This window comes from Tympanuchus pallidicinctus, unplaced genomic scaffold, assembly GCF_026119805.1.
Source record: "Tympanuchus pallidicinctus isolate F22 unplaced genomic scaffold, pur_lepc_1.0 scaffold27, whole genome shotgun sequence".
Taxonomy (NCBI): domain Eukaryota; kingdom Metazoa; phylum Chordata; class Aves; order Galliformes; family Phasianidae; genus Tympanuchus; species Tympanuchus pallidicinctus.
Genome location: NW_026294744.1, coordinates 426,621 through 442,460, shown reverse-complemented (window position 1 = coordinate 442,460; position 15,840 = coordinate 426,621). Strand labels below are relative to the sequence as shown.

Below are 15,840 nucleotides of genomic sequence, written 5' to 3'. Positions count from 1 at the left end.
AGAACTGATTATGTATTGTTAAGCTTCTGTTGAATGATTTTCAGGAAGTGATAAACAAAATCTTTCGATTTATACAGTCTACTCTGTCTTCAAATTCCTAAAAACCTCAATGCTGTTTATGCCCAAACCCAAGATAATAGTCTTTTCTAAAAGAAGCTGTGAAATTTAAATAGAGTTAGAGCAAAGCACATAGCTGAGTTATAGCTGTAGAGCAATATTTGCACAATTTCATATTAAGAATTAAAATTTCCTTCTGTGAAAAATGAATAAGAAAATTTTAAAAATCATTTTACAGTAGCAATTACACCCTTAACTTTCACAGTAAACAAGATCTAGAGTGAATGAGGGCATAGCAACAGCAGTGATGCACATGTAAGCACAGTGGTTGAGATGAGGCCAGACAATACTACAATGTATTCATTGCTGTTTATGAAGTGTTTTGACCCCTCAGTGAGGCAGAGTATTTTTGCCACTAAAGAAAAACAAGCTTGCATAAATAATATATTCTAAATACAAAAATTAGAATAATAGTTCCACTGTTCTCAGAATCTAACAAAGTTTTGATAAAATTGTGTCACTAAGTTGTCCTACATGGAAGTGGAAGGGCTTAAATTAAACCCTTATAATTGCATACCCCATGGGAAAAATCCAAATACGCTCCAGTTCCAAATGCAAAAGTGCTTAATAGGACTTGCTGCTTCAATAGAAAATGTTGGAAAACATGACAAAAAAGTGAAATCAAACAAGGAAATAGAGGGGAAAAAAGATACAGTTTCCCTACCTGGACTACCCAACTGCTCTTCATTCATTTGAAACCTTTCTGTTGACTAAAGAATGCATTGTAATAATTCCTTTTCCAGTTTCAGCACAGAGATTCTATTACTTGCCTTCTGAGGAAACTTTGCCAACTTTGGAAAACTATATGCATTACACTCACTCATATTATTCTACTCTGTGTACAATGTTCTGCTGCCATGTATCAGCTTTAATTTTAATGAAAAGTCTGTTAAAGACAGAACTGTTTTTCTTTTGTTGTCTCAAAACTTGCTTCGTGAGGCCTTTCTGGTGAGAAGACTCTAAATGAGAGTTGCAAATTATCTGGGGGAACAAGTGGCAGATGTCACTATGCCACAGTACTTCTGCTTATGATTGTCAAGATAAACAGAAGCAAACTAGCAATCTTTTTTGGGGGCAGTTTGGAGGAGCTGACAACTGCAGAAGGCAATAATCCTTATGCATGGCAAGCCAGCAGGGAGTGGAGCCTTTACTATCCATTGGACCAGGTACATCACACTAACAGAGAGAAAAGAAGGAAAAAAACAGAAATGAGGGATAAAAAGCCCTCACTAAACTAAGGACTTCAGGGAAGAACTCCCAAAGAAACCTTTGTTGGAAGATCACCCTAATGGGAAAAAAAAACCTCTTTTGAAGAATCCCCCTAGGTCTGCTTGCTGCAAACCCTCCTGGCTTTTTCCCATCTGCCGCAGTGACTGGCTGAGTTTCTGAGATCAACAAACACACTACAGATCATGCTGGACCTACAGTAGTATCTCTCTTGCTTTCTACAAAGACTCCTTGCTTTTTCTCCCTCTATCCTCTTCTATCATCTGTCTTCCCTTCCCCATATGCCTAATCAACTAGGATTTGTAATAAACTGTTTGGATTAGCACTTCACCCATCATGTCTTTATCTCGCCATCAGGTGTACATATATTAAAAGAACCTCCTCTCCCTACCATATATTGGAGCGAGACAGTCCAACAATCTAGCTTTGGTAATTGTACTCACCCCAGAGAGCCATAAAGATGGAGAAGAAGACTGTGGCAGGATTATCAAATAAGTGGCTAGCTCGAGCTGTAGAACATGCAGAGCTGAGGTTCCAGTAATCACAGAACTTGTCACAGAGAGGGCACATGGTGAAGGTATTATGCTGGTCACACATTTCCTTACTGTGAATGATATGAGTTCTTAGAGTAAGAAAAGGGTTGTACAATAATGATACCAAGAAGCAATTCATAGCTATTACAAGATATTTTCAATATGTGGCTTGCTGTAATATAGAACAAAAGCCCTGCATCTCTTAACACATTGCCAACCTCTGTAATATTAAAATACTGGTACCTTACCAACAGAAAATTAAAAACAGGGTCCAATTTAATAAATCAGTATATATGTTGTCAGTGATTCTGTGAAGACTACAGTAAAGATTGGGATTAACAGTACTAGAAGAAAATAATTAAAACACAATCAAAGTGGAATTTGCCATCTCTGCATTCAGCAGCATGATTTTACATAGATCAGGCTTGAATTAAAGAATTTTGTAGTAGCTGGAATGGAAATTCTATGAGTTCTTCTTTCATTTGCCCCCAACAAAAAAAAATTTTTACATGACGGCACAAAAATCCACATGAAATATCATATTACTTTACGCATTTTTGTCCATATTACTGACCACATCATGCTGCATAAAAACCAGGTCCAAAATGCAGGCATTTTAGTTGTTCTGTGTCATGGACATAGTCTATACCTACAATATCATTTGCTAGGAAGATACACTAGGTGGTTGTATAAGTGACACAAGCATTGTACACTGTCCAATAGTCTTATTTTTAGGAAAGATGTTATATTTCCCATTTGCTTTGAAATTTGTCTCCATCCTTCATTTTATTTTGAAGGATATTTATAATAACAGTGCATGTTCACCTAAGATAGGGCTTAACACAAATTCTGGTACTACCACTTACCATAAAGTTATTAAAGTACACCTAAACAAATATGTTTTAAGAGTATTCGGATACTGTGCCCACAGTGGTTTCAGAAGATGAAGTTCCTTCACTTTTCATGGCCCTCAACACAATTTCCCCACAGTTACAGAGCTCTGGCTGAATAGCTCCTTGTTTTTCTAGTATAGAGTGCTAATCTAATTTTCAAATTTAAATAAAAGTTGTAGATCTTATAAAAACAAGTATTTCACTTCTGCCCTATTTGTTCATTTGCTAAGCAATGTTTCCTTTCCCTCTGCAAGATTGGTTCAGCTACCCTCTGGAAAACATGACATAAGAGACTAACAAATAGAAAAAAAAAATTTAAGGTCACTTTAATTTCTAGCCTTATTTACTATGCACTTCCTCAGTACCTACAAATAATTTAAAAATCATTATCATTAATTCTTTAATACACCAAACCTTACTTGACTCTCCTGAATATGCTTTCAATTTTTTCATAAGGTTTATATGTGAAATAACTTCATACCTGCACAGTCTCATTCAAATGAATTGACTCATGAAAACTCAAGTGTCCTTATCCAAGATTGTGACCTACAGTAAAACTTGCATCATTTTCATTGACAGCTGGTAAGTTGCGATAAGATCATCTTCTAAATCAACCACCATTCATAGTACTTTCTCTATTACTTCAAATAGAAGAGCTATTCAAACTGTACTATCAGTATGTTTTCTATTATATAATTTGAATGGCATACAGCTGTTAGCAGTTATCATATAGTTAAAATATTGCTCTATGTTGAAAGGCAGTAGAGGATACTGCAGATATATCTTTGAGACAAATCTCACTTCATTTTTAATGTCACCACAAACTCTCCCACGGACAAGCACAGCTCATAATTTGAAAGAAAATCACAGAATCACAGGGTTGGAAGGGACCTCAAGCATCATGAATACAACCTAACTTAAGTGTATTCATCCTTACCTATCAGCAGTAATTTTCTACTGCAGAGTGATTTGCTTTTAAATTTGCCAATTATTTGAATGAATGCAAGAACTACTGCAACAAATGTGACCAACAGCTCTATTAAGCCAGTATGCTGTCTCTACCAAGAGTCAGTCCCAGATAGTGTATTCCCCCCCACACAACACTGTGAAGCAGACTTCACTGCATCAATATTCATAGAGTCATAGAATTCCTGAGTGGAAGGGAATCAAAGGGTTGAGTCCAACTCCCAGTCCCCACACAGGACCACCCAGAACTGAAACCTTATGTCTGAGAGAGTTGTTTGAAAAGCTTCTCAAACTTCAGCAGGGTTTATGCCATGACAACTGTCCTGGGGATCCTCTATCAGTGCCTGACCACACTCTCAATTAAGAACATTTTTCTAATACCCAACCTTTTTCTCCTGAAAAAACTCCATATCCTGATGCTGTCAGCAGACAGAAGATACCAGCATCTGTCACCCCGTTCCTCCCATGAGGAAGCTGTAGACAACCATGAGGCCTCCCTCAATCTCATCTTCTCTAGGCTGACCAAACCAATGGACCCTTCTCATATGTCTCACTCTCTAGACTCTTGTACCCCTCCTTTAGACACTCTGTAGTAGTTTAATATCATTCTTTTATTATGGTGCCCAAAACTGCATGTAGTAATCGAGGTGAGGCCTCCCCACTAGTAGAATGAGTTTTGTTATGTATTTGTAGAGGAAATGCTATGTCATGGCTTGAAGCAATGATTGAGCACCTGGTAGGAAATTAGGGCCAACCCAGAGGAGCTCAGTTGCAAGAGATGCACCTAACTGACCAGAAGGCGGGGAGCTAGAATCCAGGATCCTTTTAAGGGTTGATAGTTGAGGCAAGGGTATCTCTCTGGAGATCCATGCTTATCTGTGGATCTTACAGTCTTCCTAAAGGAGTTTCTTTCTGCTACTTCTGCATCTAATGCATCACATCTAAGCAGATCCTCAATTGCTATAGCCTAAGATTTTGCTGCTCTGCCATCTTGTTACTCTTTTTATCGCCTTGCAGTATTGTATCTGGACACAGAGAGCAACACTAAACTTTTTTTCTAATTGTCAAGATCAATTATATGGATATCTAATCTGCTATAGAATATTCATCTTGTGCAAATAACTTGGCTTTACTATGTCATGAAGTTATCCCTAGATCTAAAACTGTGACAGTGGGGGCATAGGCCTGGGGAAAAGAGCAAACAAACAAACAAAAAAAAAGGAGTGCTAGCAGTTTGTGTGCAATCCAGCAGGCCCTGGCCCAGCAGCAAGATGCACTGTGGGCCACGTGCTCCAGGAGAGGGAGAAAAGCAGAGAGCTAGCAGATGGGTCCAACAGAAGAGACACAACAGAAGAGGTGATTTACTAAATCCAACAAAAATCAAACAAAATGAGAGAGAGGAAGATCAGAGCACCCAAATTGCAAGTTCCCACTATAGTGCAAGGGGAGCATGAGCCCTTTTCGACCACGAACTGAGCGGGGCCAGGGAGAGGGTCACTGGAGTGCACTCCAGACCTTCACCTATCTTCGTCTGCACCAAGTGCTCCAGGAATGCCACTCCTCCCCTACCATCCTAATATTCAAAATACTCATAAAAGGCAGTAAAGCAAACCATAGCATTAACTCTAACTCCCACTGGTTCACATGTTGTTGTCAGTATTCCACATAAGAACAACAACGCAAAACCACAACGTACTAAGATGAACAAAACAGTGAACAAAGACATGGTATTTTCATTAACTTCTGTGAGTTCTGAACTTTCCCAATAATTTATAAATATTCATTCACAGAAAACAATTGGATGGCATAAAAAAGAACTTACAAGTAGTCCAATACTTTGATCATGCTTATTAAAATAATGCTATGGACTTACTAAACATTTTTACATCAGACTCCACAATACTGAGCAGACAAATGAATGTTAGTCATCCAAATGTCTCATCTACTCAGTGGATGTGTATTTCCAGTGCCCAAAGTGTTGTTAATTCTGCATCACTGTAGTTCAGACTTGTTGCTAAAAGCAACTTTTCTCACTAAGACTTACAATAGAAAAAAAGTACATTCATAACTTTCAAGTAATAAAATCTCTTCATAGAGAAGCTTACCTAGGAATGTCGCTCTCAATGGTTATACATCCATAAAGAAATACAATAATCCCAATGACTGAAGACGGAATGAGAAATTCTGTATACAAGCCCAGCCATGCAAAGTAAAGTCCTATTTTTTCCCCAAAATACTTCCTGAAAGAGACGAACAAACATATGCCAAGGGTATCATTTTTAAAATGTATTTTAGTTGCTTAACAATCTCCAAAATTTAAAATAACTGTCAAAAACATGAATGAAAATTCTGTATTTTGAAGTTAGTACCACCAAACGAAGTGAATGATTTGAGTAGTTTAAAGCACTTTGTTAAAGTTAAAGAGAATCCTGTTTCAGTATAACACATACTCAAAATTCTTTTTGCTCAGAAAAAAAAAAAACTACCTCTTACATCTTTGAACTGAAGTCAATGAAATACTCCTCACTTCCATCAAAAATAACAGTATTTCATCCAAATGTTTGGCAGAAAATGATGGAAAGGATTCAGTTCTCCAAAAGCACATCCAGGTGAGCCATCATTCTTTGCTTCTGTAAGTCCTCTTAGATTTATTTGGAGACTAATGTGGAAATAAATCTGTAGGAACGTAATGACAGCATCCTCTAATATCTTTATAGAGTAAGAAACTGGAATTTCTATTAAAACAGGAAGGTTTACATGCATATCTAGTATTTTCTTTTTAGAAAGAATAAATATCTTTGACAAATGAGCAGACCATACAGCTGGTTTGAAAAAAAAATAACTCCTGCTCTGAGGAACAGATTATAGTTAATACTGATAAACATGTTGCTACTCAACATCTTCATGACTCATACTGAAAGTAGCAGAGTAAGCGCAGATAAAAGTCATTGATCTTTCCAAAATACTGGTAGGAAAGATTACAAACACTAAAAAAACACCAAGAAATTCAGAGAGCTAAAGAACTCGGCAATGACAATATCAATATTAAAATGAGACTAAATTCACATAAAATACATGCTGTTTTGAAACATATCACAAGCTAAAGAATAAGATGGAAGAGTGCTGGTCAGAAGACAATTATGTACACGGTATATGATTGCATTTAGCCAGAAAAATACACATTTATGAAGTAAGGGTGGAAAGAACAAAGATTTTTTTATAATATATCTAATTAAAAAAATTGGCAAGACTTGTTCCTTATTTGAGCATGATCCCACTTAGAAACTGACTCTAAATCTCCTGACACTAGGAAAAGTGGTTTTTTACCCATTCATTCCTCATTTACCCAATGCATTCCTCATTGAAGTTATTCCTAACAGAAAATGAGATTTTTGAAAGCCTGGGACAAGGGCTACAGAAATAACTCTATTCTGAGAGAAATTAGTACCAAAAATTCATACATACGGAGCCTTTCAACATCATAGGTAACGCTGAAGTTTTCTATGCTGAAATATTCTATTTCAGAAACTAACTCTTGTGACAGGAGCAGACTTGCCCTAAGAGAGGCAGCAAAGCACTAGAACCAAGGAGGAAAGAAATTGGGGTAACATTAAAAGCCTCTACAGTTAAAGTTACAGCTCCCAGGAAAGGACAAATGGTTGAAACAATGGATTTTTTTTTCCATCACTACTGTTCCTGCTGCTGTTCTCATATCATCACAACTGCCTGTTCCTAAACTCATACACAGGGAAGAGGGCAGTGTTGTCCTACATGAATGCCTATATTTTATTTGTTTCAGAGAGAGCTTATTACTAAGAGAGGAGATATGCAATCCTAGAAGGGAGAACTAAATAAAAGTACTCAAAGATGATAAACAGACAGTGTTAATCTTCAGTATGAGAGAATGCTGTAGCTTGGAGAACATGTGCAAAAGCAAGGCAAATTTCATTTCCATGAAAGACATACAGCCATTAGACCTGAAATCCGCAAGGTTGTAATAAGCAACAGTGTGAATTATCAAACAATATCATGACAGAATGACTTCAGTGGCACCAAGGTAACTAGATACATTTCTCAGTGCAAGAAAACAATTTCCACAAGTAGAGCTATCTAATTCATCTCTTGCTCAAATGCCTTTTCCTACAATCATAGAGTCATTTGAGTTGAAAGGGACCTTTAGAAGTCATCTAGTCCACTCTGCAATTAATAGGATCATCTATAGCTGGGTCAAGTTGCTCAGATACGAGTCCAACCTGATCTTGGATGCTTCCTGGGATGGGGCATTCACCATCTCTCTAGGTAACTGTTCCACTGCTTCACTGTTATTACCGTAAAGCTGCAGTGAAAGCAAAGGCATGCCATTCATTTCCTGATGATGGATTGGATCCACTAATGAAAAGTCCCAGCCCCAGGCTTCCATGGAAGCATGAAGCCCATTCCTGCCTTCAGGAATGATGAATGGATGGCAGGGGAGCCAGTCTCTTGCCTCCAGAGGGAAGAAGTTAAACAAGGTGAGTGACAGTGCCTTTCCTTGCATATCATTATGCTGCTCTACAGGCAAAAGAGGCAGACAATGGAGGTGAAACAGCCCTACTGTGTTCTTTGGGAATTATGCTGAAGCAGGGAAGGTGCTGTGTTTCCTGTAGCCTCCAGGAACTGCCCCAGGTCCCAAAGTGTTGCAGGGATGTGCAAGTGTGTACGCAGGGGCATGCACACACATGCTCCCAGGAAAAGGTCCGTTATCATCTTCACATAGGCTCTTATCAACACTTCCATTACAGCATAGTACACTGGTAAGAGCAAAAGATTTACCAGTAAGCTTAGTCCATTTAATATTTGAATCCATGTATCTGCAATGTGATTCTGTCTGTCTGTTGCCAAAATAGTGTATTTAAAAAAACCCTAGTATTTAAATTATTTTTATATATTAAAATTATATATTTAAATTATATGCTTGTGTACTGGGCACTGCTTCTATGCCAAGCTGTGCAATTTGTAATAGACTAAGATTTTGGAAGGGGGAAAGAAGGAGAGAAGGATAAATCCTTAGATTTTGACTTTTCAAAAATGAGTGTTGGATACTGGAGATGCGAATACACATGCTGGAAAAAAACTCCGGAATCATTCAAGAACGATGTTAAAAAAGCAAAAAATCATAGAATCATTGAATGTCCTGGATTGAAAAGGACCATAATGAGTATCTAGTTTCAGCTCCACTACTATATGCAGAGTTGCCAGCTACTAGACTAGGAGAGCCCAGATGGCCCAGAGCCACATCCAGCCTGGCTTTCTATACCTCCAGGGATGGAGCATGCACAACGTCCTTGGGCAACCTGTTCCAGTGTGTCACCACCCTCTGTGTGAAAAATATCCTCCTAGTATCTAACCTAAACCTCCCCTCTCTTAATTTAGAACCATTCCCCCTTGACCTATCACCATCCATCCTCATAAACAGTCATACCCCTCCTGTTTTTGTGCTCCCTTCAAATAGTGGAAGGCCACAATGAAGTCTCCCTGGAGCTTTCTCTTCTCCAGTCTATACAACTCCAGTTCCCTCAACCCTTTTCTCACAAAAGTGAATATATATATATATAAATATATTAAAAATATACATTTTAGACATCAAGAACTGGGAAATCTGCTCAGAAATTTTCAGTTCTTTGTTTTCCATACTCCACTGCAGGCCAGCTGTTATTTCATGCATGCCACAATTCATTTCCCACAAAATCACCCCAAGCGAGTCAATATTTTCTATGCAAAACTTGAACTGCATTACAATTAATTATTGGTTAGGCTCTCCCCTATGCAAATGATTGAAAGTCACATGCCTTCAAATAAATTTACTCTCAAAAAAAAGTGTCTGGCATAGACAAGTAGTACTCTCGAGGTATGATTTTATGAAAAAAAATTGTTACCACAGCTAGTTTAAAAGCTTTCTTCCCATCCCTGGCTTCCTCATGCTCTCTCTCACCTACCTCCTCTCTAACCTGTCTTCTTAGTTGTACTGATGAATCCTAAACCTGAGTAATGTTAAAAAATATATAATAAAACCCCTGAAGGGACATATCGACTTCTTCAACAAGTATACTACAGTGGTGACATATCATTGAAGAAAATGGTGCCAGAGTCAGGAATTCCTACAACAAACTAGGTCAGGAAAAGAAAATCTGTCCATAAACTGAAGTCTTACCCATATATGATTTGCCACATAAATACTAATTTCTCATATATATATATTTTTTTTTATCTCAGAACACAGTTGTATGGGGACTGCTGAATCACGGCCTAAACCTCTGATTAATCACCTGAGGCGAGCAATGAGTCAGCCATGGGAGCATAGATGAAGGCAATCCACCTGTGCTGCCGGAAGGGGTGGAGCCTGGCTCCACCTCTCCTAGACCTAGACATAAAGTGAGTGTTCTTCTTTCCTGCTCTGGTATAATGACTACAAAAGCCAAGTTCTCAAATATACTATATCATTTGTATATTCATTGATTATACATTTGGTGAGCCAGCCAGGTCAAATATACTTTGTATCATGGCCTTTCTGTGGAATTTCTATAAATAGGTCAGGGGGGAGAACATCATCTTCTTAGATAAAATGATCCCCAGACAGATCCCAGGGTTTCTGGGATCTCCTTATTACCAATAAGCAACTATAGTTGAGAAATGTGGTCCCCTGCGTACTATGGGGAATATTTCCCCATTCCATATGACAGAATACTTTCAAAGATTAGACAGAGACATCCTAACTACAAAATAAAGGCAGTTAGCTGCATCCACAGTGGCATGGCTTCTGTTAAATGCCTTGAATCAATCTGAGATAAGATCGGACACCTTAGAAAGTGAAAATCAGGTACTAAAAGATTGTATTGAAAAACTGGAACATGAACTTAAAGTATTAACAGGGAAAAGACCAACATGACATTCCCTAGGTCAGGTCTGCAGTATGTCAATAGATAATAACCATACCTCTGAAGTAACAGAACTGGTTGAACAGGAAAACAAAAACTCTGTCAGATCTAGAGGCTCCACTTACGGCGGATTCCATGGCACTCTTTCCTATTATAACCCAAAAGACAAGGAAAGTACGAGATAGACTGGCAGGGGTGTCCCCTGGCCAATGGCCCCCTGCCCAAATGTATTTACACGTAATGTCTAGGCCATATACACCAACAGAACTAATGGATATGGTGCAGAGATTTTGGCAGGGGCCGAAAGAGAGTGTACCCACATGGTTACTTAGATTATGGGATTCAGGGGCAGAAAGTGTCATGGTTAATGGGCCAGAAGTATCAAAGTTGACCACCATGATGATACACCCTGCTGTCAGGCAGAGACTGTACGCTGCTGTTCAGTATAGCAACGAGAACCATTCAATAGTAGACTGGTTAATAGCAGCGTGCCGCATGGTTTGGCCGAACAAATCAGATATTCCATTAAACACAGGATTATGGTCCTCCATGAAGGACCTTCAAAATTATATTCGTGAATTGGGCATATGAGAAGCGATATACGAGGACTCGTTTGATAGCCCAGATATGGTAAAGTTTTCAGCAGGTATGCAAGATTTAATCTTACAGCAGGCCCCTTCTCACCTATATGGGACCTTAGTTTCTCTATTAAACCCTCTGGTGGTTTTGGAGGCTGTGGTTCAACAGGTTGCCCAGTTAGTAGCTGATCTGGGGGAGACAGAGCGTCTGCGTACTAGGCGCAATATTTGAATAATAGAAGAAGCAGAGGTGCTTCCAGTAGTTAAAACCAAGAGGACACCTGTGTGGAATCCTCAGTCAGGGCCTGTAAGGGTCTCATGAAAACAAATGTTTAACGATCTTATTCGGGCTGGGGTCCAATTTGCAAAGATCGACCGCCAGCCCAATCATATCCTCCTTCAGGTGTGGAGACAGCTGAAGGACAATCAGAGATTCCAAAACTACCCTAAGAAACCAAGGGTAAGAGTTATCGGAAGAATACCAACAACAACGTGGAACGTAGAAGATTCCAATAGCTCCCAATAGAAAAAAGAAGTCCCCTCAGGTGTCGCAGACTACAGTGCCCAAGCCACCTGAAACAAAAGACTTGACTTTAGCCCAGTTCATGGCATGATGAGGAATGTTAGTCCCCCTAGGGTCTCCAGATGGGACCAGAGGCCCTGTGTAGAGCTGACAATATACCAGTCCCGGAAAAATGTCCAGAGAGTTACAGCACTTGTTGATTCTGGAGCAGTGACATCAATTATCTACGGAGATCAGAACAAATTTGATGGAGACAGACTGATGGTTTTGGGGGACAGACTGTTCCTGTCACCCAAATATAGTTAAAATTAGGGGTTGGGTGTCTCCCACTCCGGCAGTATAAGGTATCTATTGCCCCAGTCCAGGAATACATCCTGGTCATAGATATTCTATGGGGTCCGGCACTCCAGACAACTGTGGGAGAGTTCAGACTTTGACAGAGATGTATCAGTATCTGGGTGGTGTAGGCAATATTAAGAGGCCATGCGAAACATGGGCCTATTTGCCTGCCAAAACTGCACTGGATTACTAACATAAGACAGGATAGACTTCCAAGTGGGCAGGATGAAATATCAAAAATGGTGCAGGAATTAGTAAAAGTGGGCATTATAAGACCTGCACACAGCCTATATAAGTCCCCCATATTGCCAGTGTGAAAGTTGGATGGTCCCCATATGGCCAGTGTGAAAGTTGAATGACAGTAGATTACAGGGAGTTAAATAAGGTCATGCCGCCAATTCATGCGGCCGTACCCAATATTGCCTCCCTAATGGACACATCAAGCAGGGGAGATAAAAACCTACCATTGTGTCCTAGATTCAGCAAATGCATTCTTCAGTATCCTAATTGCTGAGGAATCACAAGATCAGTTTGCGTTTACATGGGGAGGCAGGCAGTGGACCTTTCAGGTCCTGCCACAGGGGTACGTGCATTCACCAACATATTGTCATAATCTAGTGGCACATGACCTGGCTGATTGGAAAAAACCTGATGATGTCAACTTATATAATTACACTGATGATCTCCTGCTTACATCCAACTCACTGGAGGTGGTAGGACAGGCAGCAGGTTCATTAACTGCCTATTTGCAACTGAGGAGATGGGCTATAAATCCCCAAAAGGTCCAAGGTCTGGGCCTGTCCTTAAAATTCCTGGGGCTGGTTTGGTGAGAAAAGACCAAAGTGCTACCCAGTGCTGTCATAGATAAGTTTCAGGCGTTCCCAGTCCCTACAACACCAAAGCAGCTGCAAGAGTTTTGAGGCATATTGGGTTATTGGCATTCCTTTATACCTCAGATTGCACAGCAGCTAAGGCCTCTGTACAGACTCAAAAAAAAAAAAAAAAAAAAAGGGGGCAGCTATGGAATTGGGGGAAAATAGAACAGGACACTTTCCAACAGGTGAAACTGGCAGTTAAACAAGCCCAGGCATTGGGTATATTTGATCCTACCCTCCCAGCCAAGTTGGATGTTCATGTTACTCAAGATGGCTTTGGCTGGGGCCTGTGGCAATGCCAGATTTCTGTTCAGACCCCCATTGGTTTCTGGTCTCAGGTATGGCATGGAGCAGAAGAAAGATAAGGTATGATTGAAAAACAGCTATTGGCTGCCTACTCTGCATAACAGGCAGTAGAGCTGATAACTCAAATGGCTGAAGTAACAGTTAAGACCACTCTGCCAATTCAGGGGTGGGTGAAGATCTGACCCACCTTCCTAAGACAAGGGTGTCCCAAGCACAAACAGTGGCACGATGGGTTGTCTACGTCAGCCGAAGGAGCTGTCGTCATCACCCTTAAAAGACGAACTCCAGAAGATCCTAGGCCCAGTGATGTGTCACAGATGCACCAAAATAAATACTGGTCACTCCACCAGAGAAGAGCCCTGTTCAGGAGGGAAAGTATCCTATCCCTTAAGATGCCTGGTACACACATGTGTCCAGCAAGGCCAACCCAAGCAAATGGAGAGCAATAGCATACCATCCTTCCACTGAGACAATCTGGTTTGACGAGGGGGATGGTCAGAGCAGCCAATGGGCAGAACTGCGAGCCGTGTGGTTGGTTATAACCAAGGAACCCGGTGATGGTATCCTGAACATCTGCACAGATAGCTGGGCTGTGTACCAGGGGCTCACTCTTTGAATTGCACAGTGGGCCACTCAGAAATGGACTATCCATGCCTGGCTCATTTGCCATTGGCAATCTGCTGCCCATGCCTGGCCAATCTGCCACTGGCCGATCTGCCAATCTAACCCACTGGTTACATCAGAAGCTATGGCATGCAGGGCAGAAGACAGTGTGGGCAGCTGCTAAAGCATGGGGACTGCCCATACAGCTACCGGACATCATCCAGGCATGCTGGGATTGCACGGTTGTTCTAAGATGAGACCGAGTTCGTTGCCTGAAACAACAGCCCATCTTGCTAGAGGACACAACCCTCTCCAGCAGGTTGATTACACTGAGCCCATTCCTCAGTCTGAGGGAGTGAGATACGCCCTGACCTGTGTCGACACTGCCAGTGGGCTACTGCAGGCCTATCCAGTACCAAAAGCAAATCAGGCATATACCATCAAGGCACTCAATAAACTGATGTCTGCCTACGGGATGCCTCAAGTCATCCAGAGCAACCAAGGGACTCATTTTCCTGGTGCAACTAAAGCCATACAGTGCTGGGCAGAAGAAAATAACACTGAATGGTGATTCTACCTGCCATATAATCCAACGGGGGCAGGCCTCATTGAATGTTATAACGGTATTCTTAAGGCTGCCCTGAAGACAGACTCCCAGTCCCTGCAGGGATGCATTAAAAGACTGTATGAAACCTTGCAGGACCTGAATGAAAGACCCTGAGATGGCAGACCCAGTGCCCTGAGAATGTTGCAGACAACATGGGTCTTAGGATCCAAATTACAGGCACTGATCATCAGGTAAGACCCCAGCTTTGTAATGGAAATAATATTCTGCTCCCTGACCCTGAGAATTTAGATCCAGGTACCCGTAAAGACCTTGGAAGGTGAAGGTAGGACCCAAGTGGTGTGGCCTACTTGCACCTTGGGGGATATTATTGGAGGCTGAAGGCTCAGTATTACATAGGTACATAGGTCTACTGATATTGTGGTCAACACTCCGATCTTCATCGCTAAAGGGACCTCCATCATGTCCCTATGGCAGATCAGGACACCCCTTCTGATGCCTGATATAATTATGCAGCCTCAGACATCCATCCAGAAGGTGTGGTATAGGCAGCCAGGACATGCCCCAGAACAAGCTGAAGTGTTGACCCAAGATAGAAATACGGCCTGTATCTTGCCCTGGAGACCAGACCTTCCCCTTCTGGTACCTCTGAAACATCTGTATTACTCCCTGTGAGTCTTTGAGCCTTCAGGATCACTGGAAGTAACAAAATGCCAACAGAGTGTTCCAGTGCTATTGTCAGATCACATGCAACACCCAGTGATGGTCTACATGGGACTGATAGAACATAGGACAGACCTGCACCTTACGACTGCACACCTCCAGTAACATCATCGAGCACTGGCCCAAAATAGAATATCAACGTTCACCAATTGTCACTCATCTTGAATCTTACCAATATGTGTCGTGATGAAAATTGTATAAGCGTTGCGGTATATCGGATCTCTGTATTACAAAAAGCTTAGCCTTTAGTCAACCTGATCATTGGCTCATGGTGTGAAGGGGTGGAGTGTATGGGAACTGCTCAATCATGGCCTGAACCTCTGATTAATCACCCAAGGTGAGCAACGATTCAGCCACAGGAGCACAGGTGAAGGCAATCCATCTGCGCTGCTGGAAAGGGTGGAGCCTGGCTCCACCTTTCCTAGACCCATTTAAGAGCTGACTACCAGTGGGGAAGGATCTCTTCTGGAAATCTGGTCCACTGGAGTGTCCCACACAAGCCCAGGATAGGGTGAGTGTTCTTTCCTGCTCTAGTATAATGACTATAAAAGCCATGCTCTCAGGTATACTGTATCATCTCTATATTCATTGACTGTACAACAGTTAGTTCAGTAATGAAACAAGTATTTCATTATTACTGAGGTAAATTTTCCAGAACACTGATATTTCCACCTGCAG

At 40.9% G+C, this 15,840-nt stretch overlaps 1 protein-coding gene across 2 annotated transcripts in view; it reads right to left on the bottom strand.

The window, feature by feature from the left end:
• ANO2 (anoctamin 2) overlaps positions 1 to 15,840 on the bottom strand; it is a 175,356-nt gene that overhangs the window by 86,416 nt on the left and 73,100 nt on the right. For both annotated transcript variants that reach the window (XM_052690528.1, XM_052690529.1), the window contains 2 exons: positions 5,842 to 5,976; positions 1,788 to 1,948 (listed from right to left, as the gene is read on the bottom strand). In XM_052690528.1, coding sequence (XP_052546488.1) covers positions 1,788 to 1,948; positions 5,842 to 5,976 — 296 coding nt within the window. The remainder of the gene's footprint in view (positions 1 to 1,787; positions 1,949 to 5,841; positions 5,977 to 15,840) is intronic.